Source organism: Trichechus manatus, unplaced genomic scaffold, assembly GCF_000243295.1.
Source record: "Trichechus manatus latirostris isolate Lorelei unplaced genomic scaffold, TriManLat1.0 scaffold00327, whole genome shotgun sequence".
Classification (NCBI taxonomy): Eukaryota; Metazoa; Chordata; class Mammalia; order Sirenia; family Trichechidae; genus Trichechus; species Trichechus manatus.
The window spans coordinates 318,163-330,329 of record NW_004444263.1 but is presented as its reverse complement, the minus strand read 5'-3'; the positions used below and the strand labels follow the sequence as shown (position 1 = coordinate 330,329).

Sequence of the window (12,167 nt, the reverse complement as noted above, 5' to 3'; positions counted from 1 at the left end):
CTGGGGGTGGTGCGGTTGCCCTGGTCGTTGGCGATGATCTCCACTTTGCCGTGCTGGAACACCCCCACACACGAGTAGGTGGTGCCCAGGTCAATACCGATGGCCGTGCTTTTAGCCATGTCGGACCGCTGCTCTCGCCCTGAGCTGAGATTCAGGCCTGGAAACGGCGGGTAGAAGCCGCGACGAGCAGCGCTGTCTCTGCAGAAAGCCGGAATCTGAACGCACCGGAGCCGCAAAAAACGTTCTTCGAAGCCGCAGGTCTGCTGGAGTCTCGCCACGGGAAAAAACAGCAGCACTTCTCACTCTCTCCTCAGGCAGCTATTTCTCCGCTGGCCTTGCGTCTCTGATTTTATAAGTCTCCACCGAGCTCCTCCTTGTCCCTCCTAAGCCAATCACCGCGCTGGGCAGGGCTGCCAGGTCGGGAATATTCCAGGAGCTTCCCCGCGCGTCCTGCCCCTAGGCTTCCTGGGACCAATCAACGTCCAGGAGCCGCCCTTCCCCAGAACGCTCCAGACTTTTCTTGGCTTCACTGGGAGACTCTGGGGGGAAGGAGCAGAGGCGGTGCGTAGGCTGTTGCTGACTCCGCCCACCTCGTATCCGATTCCTTGGCAAAGCTGGCGTCAGCCCCTTAGCCAGTTTGGAATTGATCAGAAAGATCAGCAGTTGGCTTGTAATTGCACGGCAGTGCAAGGCTCGTGGGACTCAAACTAATTTGGTAGTTTAAGGTAGAATTAAGGGCTACATCCCTTCTCCCTCCTCCCCCGCCCTGCCACACACACCCAGAAAACGGAAAGTTCGAGTTTCTAGAAGGAGGCGGGGCACGGGTTGGCAGAGAGACTCTGATTGGACCGTCAGGGTGGGGCGTGAGGCCGCGTTCAGGCGCGGGGGGCCTGACGAGCTGGCTGCCTGAGGAATGTGTCGGTCATTCGCTGAGTTTTTCCCATGTTAGGTTTCAAAGGGAAATTAGAAGGAAAGAGATAATGTAATACATTTTTCTAAACTGTGGTGAAAATTTACATAACAAAACATTCGCAACGTTTTTTACAGTACAATTCAGTGACGTTAAGTTCATCATGTTGTGCGACCATTACCACTATCCGTTTCCAAATTTTTCCATTACCATTAATAGAGACTTACGTCCCCTATGCGATTACTTCCTCTTTCCCCCTCCTGCCCACACCTGCTAACCACTAATAATCTTTGGTCTTCATATAGTTGTCTATTCTAGCTATTTCATAAAAGTGGGATCACATAGTATTTATCCTTTTGTGACTAATTTATTTCACTCAGCGTGCTTTTAAGGTTCACCTGTGTTGTAGCATGTATCAGGAGCAATATAATTTTTTATATCATCTTTAACCTATACAGACGGAAAATGTGGACCTCGAGAGAGTGTGACTTTTCAACTGAAAAGCAAGCAGGTAAATAGGCTATTCTAAAACAGAAGTTTCCATCGTCAGAAGAAGGAACCTGCTGGGTCGGGCGAGAAGGGCAGGGCTGAGTTCTCCACGTCCTGCCCTGCCCTGAGCCGCTCCTCTTTGCCTCGGGCTCAGCTTGGGCTTTGGGAAGAGAAAATTTTTCCACAGGAAGTAGAAAGTCTTGAAGGCCTTTTTGGATTTCTCTTTTTCTCTCACCCTTCCCTCCTTGCTGTCTGCTCCTCAGTCCATGGCTCAGTCCCGGATGGTGGGCAGGGCCAGGGTCCACTTTGGAGTCTCAATTAGATATTCTGCCCTGTCCCTACAGCCCCCCAGGCTGTCCACCACTTTTAGATTAAGTGTTCATTCCTCCTTAAACAGCACACGTGCCACAGTGGGTCGAAAGGTGGCCAGTTTGAGGCATCCGTGTCGGGTGAGGCTGTAAGGCGGGACAGGTTGGAGACTCCATGTTCTAGTTCTCTAAAGTCTCAGGTTATTAGTCGTGAACTTAATTTACGCAGTTAATCTTTTAGCCTAGATTCCACCTTCCAGGGCATTTCCCTCCCTCTTGTTTTAAATACAATTTGGTAATTTCTTTTGGCCTTTCTTCTTCATTCCTTGTGGGAATGTCAGACCCCTTGTTAGGTACCAGAAATGAAAATGTGAGGGGCATTGAAACAATCGTACTGGTTTCACAAAATTATAGACGCATTACTTTACCCACGTCTTGTGCAGAGAAAGCATAAGATCACAAGTTAAGGGGAGGCAGTTTTGGATGGAGGAAATCCTGCCTTTAAACTCTTAGCTCACTTGGCGTTCTTTTACACACACACACACACACACACACACACACACACACACAGAGAGTCCACTATCAAAACATCTCTTCCTGGAATCCAAAGGTATTTAGCTGTTTTATATGTAATTTGCTCAACCTGATCTAAACTGATGTTGCAAAGAAATTGCTTTAACAATCCTGTGTGTTTGTGTGTGCAGCTAGGCAGTAACTGTTTACGTTCAAATGTTGGTCCCTGATAAATCAATTCCTAATCTAGTCAAACTTGTCAACTTTCAGAACTTTTCCGTTTCTCTCTACCCAATCTCTTGCTGGGGATTGCCCAAACTTCCATCCCAGCTGCCTATTGTATCAACACTTCCAGAGGCCCTCAACCTCACACTTTCTCTGGAAGCCCCCTCACCACCACCTGCTACTGGTGGGAGCCCTGCATTCATTCCTCCCTTCCTTCCAAATCTGCAAGTTAGGATACAGGAGTTATTGGCTTGGAGCTAAGGAAGTCACTGTCTCTCCACTGCTGGCAGGTGAAAATGGTGATAGGGACCCAAATCCTGCTGCTGCAGCAGGTAGCCAAAAACTATCCACAAGAAATGCTTTTTCCATGAATCAGACAGTCAGCTACACATTGTGGTCAGAATCTACAGTACTATAGTTGACCAACCTTTTGGGTTAAATCTCCCTTTGTGGACTGGTCTAAACATCATCTATATTCCTTTTCCAATCCTTAATAAGAAGAAAGTCATCTGAATTTTATGTTTCCTTTTAGATTGGATGCTCCCCAAGGCAGAAACCCAGTCACAGGTTTAACTGGTGTCTAAAATGACTATAAGAACCCCAAGATCAGGTACTGGCATCCCTGACAAATACACTAACAAGAAAATCTATCTTCAGATCCCAAGAGGTGCAAGCCATACTGAAGTGGGGATGAGTTCCATTTCATGAAATCCCAATCAACACAAAATGAAATGAGCAGCTTTATTACAGATTGCTGGAAACTACTAGTAAGCAGCTTCTAATGCAAAGATGCAATTTGTAACATAGTAGTCTCTAAGGCCAGAGGCATGACTTTATTATCAAAGATCAGCTGTTGGCCTCTTTTGTAAGAACAATTATAAGAAATTGCAAAACGTGAAAGGCTCTTTTCCATATATGTCTCTCTCTTGGTCAACCCAAATCCCCAGAGGTAACCACTGTTAACAATTTGTTGACTGTTCTTCCAGACTTTCTTATAAACCTGCAGTAATTTAAAAAATATGTAGGCACATACACACATGCTCTCAAAAAGTGGGGGGTCATGCTATATAAACTCTTTTACAATATATTATTTCATTTTATCATCTTGGACATCTTTCCAATTGAGATCTGCCTGTTTCATTAACTCTAAGACGCACACCCCCCTCCCTACATTTCAATATCTCTGAAATTAAAATGTTGCTTGTAATGTATGGTGTCTTACCGCTGCTGTCAAGTAACAGTATGATGTAATTGTGTAAAAATCTTCCATCTTTCCAGTAGCACGAAGAAAGCACCAGCATCAAAATGTCTTAGAAATAGTTATCATTCTTTTTATCATCTGCATAGTCAACTGCATGGATGTACATAATTTATCTAATTCTCTACTGTAGGCTAAATTCCCTGAAGAATTGCTGGTTTAAAGGGTAAGGACATAAAAAAAAGTTACTATATATTGCCAAAGTCTGTAATAATTTATGCTCCCAATAGTGAGTAAAAGTGCCCATTTTCAACAACAACAACAAAAAGAACCCCAAGAGCTTTCCCAGAATGTTAATTTGATTAATTTTTGAATTAGGTTTTTATTGGACTCAGTGTTGTAAGAATCAGGGCTCAAGTTTCCCAAGCTGGAAGAGCTCTCAGGTTCTTTTAAATGGGGGAAGGGGGCACAAGAAAGCATCAAGAATGCTGACAGCCACAGCAGAAAGGAAGTAGAGTGGCGGGTGCCCTCCTTACCAAGACTGCAGGATGTTTTTTTGCTTCTCTCTCCTCCTTTTTCTTATAGTTTTCTCAAATAGTACCGTTTTCTCCTCAATTTTACTTTTTTTTTAAGATGGTATAATTCTTAAATTTATGCAAAAGCATAAGAAATAACTGATTGTGAAACCTAAAATTAGGCATTTTTAACAACCAAATGGCAAAAGCTTCAATGATATGGGAACTCTGGGAATTTCCAGCAAGAGGAATAAAACCTGGCCCAACTTCTTTGTTGAGGCTGTTTTTTTCCTTTTTTTTTAAAAAAAACAAAACTATGAAGTACTTGTAAGGTACCTAAATTATGTCTCTAAATGTGGATCTCTAAAATAGAATTAATGATATCTACTTCACAGGACGTCGGCATCAAGGATTAATAGGATAACACTTAGAAAGTCTTGGTTCACTGCCTGTCATCATAGTTCAAAAGTTTTCTCTTTTTCCCTTCTTTTGTTGGGATCCCATACTCTCAGGTCTGACTTCCCTGTCATTCTTACTAAAGTCCAGGCCCACTACCAGTACTGTGGCATTACTCTGATTTTCTTTTAGAAACTGTTCTAAGATCTTTAGGCAGAGACTATTCAGCCAAACGCTTTTATTTTCAAAGATCAGCACAAAGAATCAGAGAGGTTGCGGACTTTGTATGTACCCCCACACAGGTAATTACAGAGCAGGTGACTGAATCTACATGTTCTCACACTCTCTATTTTGGACTCCTTCCGATACTGGCATCGATCCAATCATTTTATTCCTAAAAAAAGGAAGAGATGGGCACAGAGGAAGGAAGTGAAGAGTGATGTCAGGGCTCTGTGAGCATTAGAGGCACTGCGGACTCAGCAGCCAGGGACTCCCCTCTAGGCAGCTGCTCCCCACTTGTGGCTCACCACCAGTCTCCCACAAGCTCCTGCCTTCTACACCGTTCCATCTTCTACCAGCCCCCTTCAAAGAGGTGGAGCCCTGGTTACATGACAAAGCTGGCTTGTAGTTCACAGAATCTTCTGGAAATTAAAATGCTGAGCCCTAAGCTTGATGTTCTAGGGTGGGGCGGGGTTGGGAAGTAGGGAGACTCGGGTGGGGCCGTTTGTTTGTTAGGAGCGTTTCTATGAGTCATGACAGGCCATCTCAGATTTCGGGCCGAGAAAACTCGAGAAAGTTTCTAGAATTGACAGAAATAGGGGGAAGAAACCAAAGCCAGACCGACTCCGATAGGACGCGGGGCAAAGGGGCGGAGCCCTAAGGGGCGGGGCCCCAGAGCCACCCCTGGGGCCTGACGGCGGGCTGGCCACGGAGCTGCCCGGCCCGGTGCGTGCGTTTTCTCTTTGTTTTTTTCAAAACGAGCTTAAAGGACAAAAAAGGAGAGACCTTTCGAGTTTCTCTCCCGCTGGCTGATTTATGAGGCGGGAAAATTGAGACATTTTGTAACTCTCTTACAACAAAGACAGATGAATTAGGGGCCAGACGCGTTAAGAGAAGGTGCTATATAGCCTGAGGGCAGCCCCCGCTGGGCTGGGCCGGGACTGGCGGCGGAGGGGGAGGAAGGGGTGGACCCTGCTGGGTTCTTTAGGCTCTCGGGCCTCTTGGGGACGTTTGGAAGGTGACAAAGATCGAAGACCTTCGGGAGTCATTCTCCCTCTCTGGACTTCTCTGCCTTTCCAACCTGTGGACCTGCCACCCCTCTCCTGTTGTGCTCCTCCCTCCAGTTCTTTATTCTGATGGACCAGGGCCGGCGGAGTGGGGCTGGTTGACCTCGTGTCTAGAATTCCCTCCTCTCCCGGATCCCCAGACATCACTAGTCTGTCCATCCTGTTAAGCTTAAACGTCCTTTTAATGAGTGGTGCTAGGAGAGAGCGAGGAGTCGCTCCGTCCCTCAGAACTGCACCGGATATTTTAGGGGACCCCAGGGGACGGTTTTAGGGCGACCAGTTAGGGTGAAGGATGATGGCAGTCACTGTTTCTTATTCCTACCATAAGGAGCGCCTCCTCAGAAATCAACATTAGCTTCTCCCTTGATGTAACCCCATCTTTTAGCCCAAAGCCCATGTTCCTGGCCACTTCTTCACATAAATTTTGGTTGTTATTTTTTGAGGATGACAGAACACTGGTTAAACTCAAGAATAATTAAGTGTATATGTCACTAATAAAGCAGTATCCTAGGTTCAAAAACTATATGAAATCAGTGTTATTACCCTAGCCACCTGTCTCCTGAGACCTGGCATAAGACAGGAGGTGAGATGGGAATCAGGGAAGGTTTTGGTTTTTAAAATTCTTTCCTCAGTTGTTTTCCTACATCATCCCCCCCACCAAAAAAAAAAGTTCTTTCTCCTACCCAAAGCACTACTTCTTCAAGGGATGGTACTGTATTCTATGTTAATTATACAATTCCCTCAGCCTGATCTTGAAGTTAGAAAATGATGATTTTCTAGGTACTTTGGGGTGGGGGTGGGAGGAGGCAAACATGCAGGCAATGACTTATCTTGTATTGATTTCTTAATAAAACATCAATAGCATTGACCGATCTAGCCCTAGGAACTTTATTTTCTCCATTCAAGGTTACTTCTGGAGATTTCCCTAACTTTTTATCTCTTATCGGAAGTGTTTGGTAGGTCCTTACCACTCTTCACCCTCTTGCAACCATCCCTCATCACTGGCTTAAATAGTCGCTGTGGAAGATGACAATCACAAATGCTACCACAGCTCTAAGAAGGAGAGGAGGTCCTATAGCAAATGCATATTACCACGAAGATGGGTTTACATTGTGGCCAGCGTCCATAGTACTACAGTTCTCCTACCCTGAGTGTTAAATGTGGCTTTATAGGATGGCCAGGAAACCTAGCCCATTGCTGTCGAGTTGACTCTGACTCATAGCAACCCTATAGGAGAGAGTAGAACTGCCCCATAAGGTTTCCATGGAGCCGCTGGTGGATTCAAACTGCCAACCTTTTGGTTATCAGCCAGGCTTTTAACCACTGCACCACCAGGGCTCCAGAAGCCTAAGCATCTCGTAAGATTTTTTTCCATTTCTAAGTTTCTAAGGCAAGATCTACGTGTATGTGCCATGCCCATAATATTGGAACTTCTTCAAAAGTAAGTGTTTAGTGAAAGCTATGAGGGTCTGTGAGGTACACATTAAGCTCACAAAGGTCTTTTATGGAATGTTGGTACAATTATTTTTACTTTAAGTGAAATCACATAACATAAAATTAACCATTTTAAAGTATACAGTTCAGTGGAATTTAGTACATATCCAAATGTGCAATCATCACATCCAATTTTTTAAAGGGGGCCAGGGGGCCCATTCTCCAAGCCCTGAGGATTGTGGTAGGCCCAACAAGAAGGCTGTGGAGAGGATTACTTCTAAGATGCTAGCAGCTAAGCTAGGGTGTGAGGAACCTCACAGGGAAAGAAGTGCATGGGAGGGAAGCCTGGTAAGCTTGGTCTCTTATGAAGGGCTGCAAGTTTTTCTCCCTCTCTCTTCTGAATTAACAAAAAACTAAACCTTTATCACCAATTCTTTTATTTGGCATAATTGTTTAGACTTATAAAAAGTAAATGCAAAAGGGGTAACTGTGAAACCTAGGGTAGAAATATAACCTAAAACCAGGCATGCAGAGACAAAGGCCCTGTGTACTCCGGGCAGTATTGCAAAACATCTTAGCAACCCTGGGTAAGTTTTTCTTTTAAACCGTCAAGTAGCTTTAGTTATGTAACTTTTAAGTTTCTCCGTATGTTCACCAGTGAAAGAACATTACCTAACTCAGTGTGGTGGGTGCAAGGATTAATAAAGTAATACATAAGAGGCCCTACTATGGTGCATGGTATAAGAAACAGTCAAACTTTGGGTCCCCTCTGCTGTTGTGGCCCCACACTCAGGTGACACCTCTCTAAAGCGCTTCCTGGAGTACTTAAAATGAGGCCTCAGATCAAAGCCTTTCATTTGAAAAGACAAAAACTAGGAATCAGTGGCTAAGGCACTTGTGCGTAACTCAACAAGCCAACACTTAGACCTACATCTCACTGCCAATTTAGAACTCTTCTTTGATTTAATGTTGAATCCAGATGAAATATTGGGGCTCTGAATATATGTAGCCATGGTTCTCCCATTTAACCCCCTCTCCCTTCCTCCTCCAGAAATTCTCCACCTCCCATTACTGAGGCCACTGTTACTCAGGTCTGCCCTCTTGTCCACTTCCAGGCCACCATACCACAAGCCCTTAACTTTCACTTAGCCCATAGTACCAACCCACTCAGAATACAGTTGTTTTTACCCTCCCAAGGATACTATTTGCTTAACACAAATGGCTCAATGCAATATAGCCATATTTCCCCAAATCCCTGCCCTTAAGACACAAATTGCCATTCAATTTGAGACACTAAGAAAGACAACCTACGCAGGCCCTTCTTTAGCAGAAATAAAAGACAAATGTACACAACACGCTTGATATTTTGACTTTTTTACTTTGAAGTAACCAGTAAAAAAAAAAAAAAAAAGCCTGAGTATGGGTATGAGTATTACAAAAACAGAAACGGACAAAGGGTGGCAGTATATATTCATCTTTACATTTAGAAACTGGAAAAAAAGCACATTCATCACTTCACTAAAACAAATACAATTCAACTTTGCAACCAACATTCGAAGTTGAGAGCTGAGGAAGGAGAAATACAAGGCAATGCAAAGTCTTGAATGCCAACCGTCTCTAAGACACACAGCGACAAATAAGAGAAAGGTCTCTAATCCACCTCCTCAATGGTGGGGCCAGATGCAGAGGCGCCTCGGGGAGCCTGAGCTCCAAAGCCACCAGCTCCAGGGCCACCCGCCCCCTGATACAGTCCACTAATGATGGGGTTACACACCTGCTCCAGCTCTTTCCTCTTGTGCTCAAACTCCTCCTTCTCGGCCAGGGTGTTGGCGTCCAGCCAGGAGATCACTTCCTGGCACTTGTCCAGCACCTTCTTCTTGTCCGCCTCACTGATCTTGCCCTTGAGCCCCTCGTCCTCCACTGCGCTCTTCATGTTGAAGGCGTACGACTCCAGGGCGTTCTTAGCAGAAACTCTCTCGCGCTGCACCTCGTCCTCGGCTTTGTACTTCTCGGCCTCCTGCACCATGCGCTCGATTTCCTCCTTGCTCAGGCGGCCCTTGTCGTTGGTGATAGTGATCTTGTTGGCCTTGCCCGTGCTCTTGTCGGTGGCCGTGACGTTCAGGATGCCGTTGGCGTCGATGTCAAAGGTCACCTCGATCTGGGGCACGCCCCTTGGGGCTGGAGGAATGCCGCTCAGCTCGAATCGACCCAGCAGGTTGTTGTCGCGCGTCATGGCCCTCTCACCTTCGTACACCTGGATCAGCACCCCGGGCTGGTTATCGGAGTAGGTGGTGAAGATCTGCGTCTGCTTGGTGGGGATGGTGGAGTTGCGCTTGATTAGGGCAGTCATCACACCCCCGGCCGTCTCCAGTCCCAGCGACAGGGGAGCCACGTCCAGCAGCAGCAGGTCCTGCACGTTTTCAGATTTGTCCCCCATCAGGATGGCTGCCTGCACCGCCGCCCCGTAGGCCACCGCCTCGTCGGGGTTGATGCTCTTGTTGAGGTCGCGCCCGTTGAAGAAGTCCTGCAGCAGCTTCTGCACCTTGGGGATGCGCGTGGAGCCCCCTACCAGGACCAGGTCGTGGATCTGCGCCTTGTCCAGCTTGGCATCGCGCAGAGCCTTCTCCACGGGCTCCAGCGTGCCCCGGAACAGGTCGGAGCACAGCTCCTCGAAGCGCGCCCTGGTGATGGACGTGTAGAAATCGATGCCCTCAAACAGGGAGTCGATCTCCAGGCTGGCCTGGGTGCTGGACGACAGGGTCCTCTTGGCCCTCTCACAGGCGGTGCGCAGCCGCCTCACGGCCCGCTTGTTCTGGCTGATGTCCTTCTTGTGCTTCCTCTTGAACTCCTCCACGAAGTGGCTCACCAGCCTGTTGTCAAAGTCCTCCCCACCCAGGTGGGTGTCCCCGGCCGTGGCCTTCACCTCGAAGATGCCGTCATCGATCGTCAGGATGGACACGTCGAACGTACCACCGCCCAGGTCAAAGATGAGCACGTTGCGCTCCCCCTTGCCCGTCCGGTCCAGGCCGTAGGCGATGGCTGCCGCCGTGGGCTCGTTGATGATTCTCAGCACGTTCAGCCCCGCGATCACCCCAGCATCCTTGGTGGCCTGGCGCTGCGAGTCGTTGAAGTAGGCCGGCACGGTGATCACCGCATTCGTCACCGGGTAGCCCAGGTACGCCTCGGCGATCTCCTTCATCTTCGTCAGCACCATGGACGAGATCTCCTCGGGGTAAAACGCCTTGGTCTCCCCCTTGTAGCTCACCCGCACCTTGGGCTTGTCTCCGTCGTTGATCACCTGGAACGGCCAGTGCTTCATGTCTGACTGCACCACCGGGTCGCCGAACTTGCGACCGATCAGCCGCTTTGCGTCGAACACCGTGTTCTGAGGGTTCAGCGCCACCTGGTTCTTGGCCGCATCCCCGATGAGCCGTTCCGTGTCGGTGAAGGCCACGTAGCTGGGGGTGGTGCGGTTGCCCTGGTCGTTGGCGATGATCTCCACTTTGCCGTGCTGGAACACCCCCACACACGAGTAGGTGGTGCCCAGGTCAATGCCGATGGCAGTGCTTTTAGCCATGTCGGACCGCTGCTCTCGCCCTGCAGTGAGGTTCAGGCCAGGAAACGGCGGATGGAAGCCGCGACGAGGAGCGCTGTCTCTGCAGAAAGCCGAAATCTGAACGCACCGGAGCTGCAAAGATCGCTCTTGAAAGCTGTGGGTCTGCGGGAGTCGCCACGGAAAAAAACAGCAGCTTTTCTCACTCTTCTCTCAGATTGCTGTTTCGCTGCCGTTGTTGCGTCTCTGTTTTATAAGTCTCCACCGAGCCCCCCCTTGTCCCTCCTGAGCCAATCACCGCGCTGGGCAGGGCTGCCAGGTCGGGAATATTCCAGGAGCTTCCCCGAGCGTCCTCCCCCAGACTTCCTGGGACCAATCAGTTTCCAGGGACTGCCCCTCCCCAGAACGCTCCAGACTCTTCTGGGGCTCGCTGGACTGGCGCTGTCTCAGGGAGCGAGAGACGGACAAGGGGAGGAGACGTGTGTGACGCCGCGTGTGGTCAGTCGCGTTACAATGGTGATGCTGCCTCTGACATCACTGGCCAGTTTGGAATCAGGATGACAGGACAGGGCCTCGCTCAAAGTTGTGGGAGAGGGAGGGGAGGGGGGAGGGGGGAGGCCCGCTGCGCACTTTGGATGTTGAAGGAGGCCCCAAGCGAAGGGTCTCCGCAATCTGGAAGATTTCCAAACTGGAGCGGAAGCGGCAGGGCAATAGGTGAGCCGGGAGGGCCCTGATTGGAATGGGGTGGGAATAAGCAAGGCCAGTGGGTCCTTGTTTGAGAATGTGCTGGAAAGTTCCCTAGTTGATTTACATTTGAAGTATTGAGCACTGAAGTGACCGAGATTGGCCAGAGTTGCAAAAAGAGGCGGGTGAGCTGCCTAGGGCAAGAGTTCCAGGCAGAAAGTATCAGGAACTCCCTTTTGGTTGTTACTGACTCCAAACAATAGGCTTTTTATTCAGGAGAAAAGTACAGGAAGAGACTGCCTGGAGCACCCCACCTGCCCTGAGGAGAAAACTTCTAAGGACTTGATTGGATTCCTAGAAGCCAGCTTGAGACTGGCCTGAATTTTCTCCCTATGAATCCCCAATAGAGGGTAAAAGAGCCCAGGAAGGCAGCACAACCCAAGTTGGAAGTTAATGTATTTTGAGGAGATCAGAACATAAGCTAACCTTAGTTCAGCAAGAGACAAGTACAATCCCACAATATATCACAGACATGGAAACAGGACAGTTGAATCAGATCCTTTAGAAGATTGGAAATAGTACACACCCACTCCTCCTCCCTCTCCCCCTCCCTCCTTCGAGTTGGCTGAGAGTTTTGTTTATCATGTCCAAAAGCA

The 12,167-nt window shown here is 48.2% G+C and overlaps 1 protein-coding gene across 1 annotated transcript in view; it reads right to left on the bottom strand.

The window, feature by feature from the left end:
• Positions 1–10,936, bottom strand: part of LOC101348919 (heat shock 70 kDa protein 1) — a 14,556-nt gene extending 3,620 nt beyond the window's left edge. Inside the window, exon 1 of the mRNA XM_004390763.2 lies at positions 8,935–10,936. Within this exon, the coding sequence (XP_004390820.1) occupies positions 8,935–10,851 (1,917 nt within the window). The 5' untranslated portion in view covers positions 10,852–10,936. The remainder of the gene's footprint in view (positions 1–8,934) is intronic.
• Between the last annotated feature and the right edge of the window lie 1,231 nt (positions 10,937–12,167).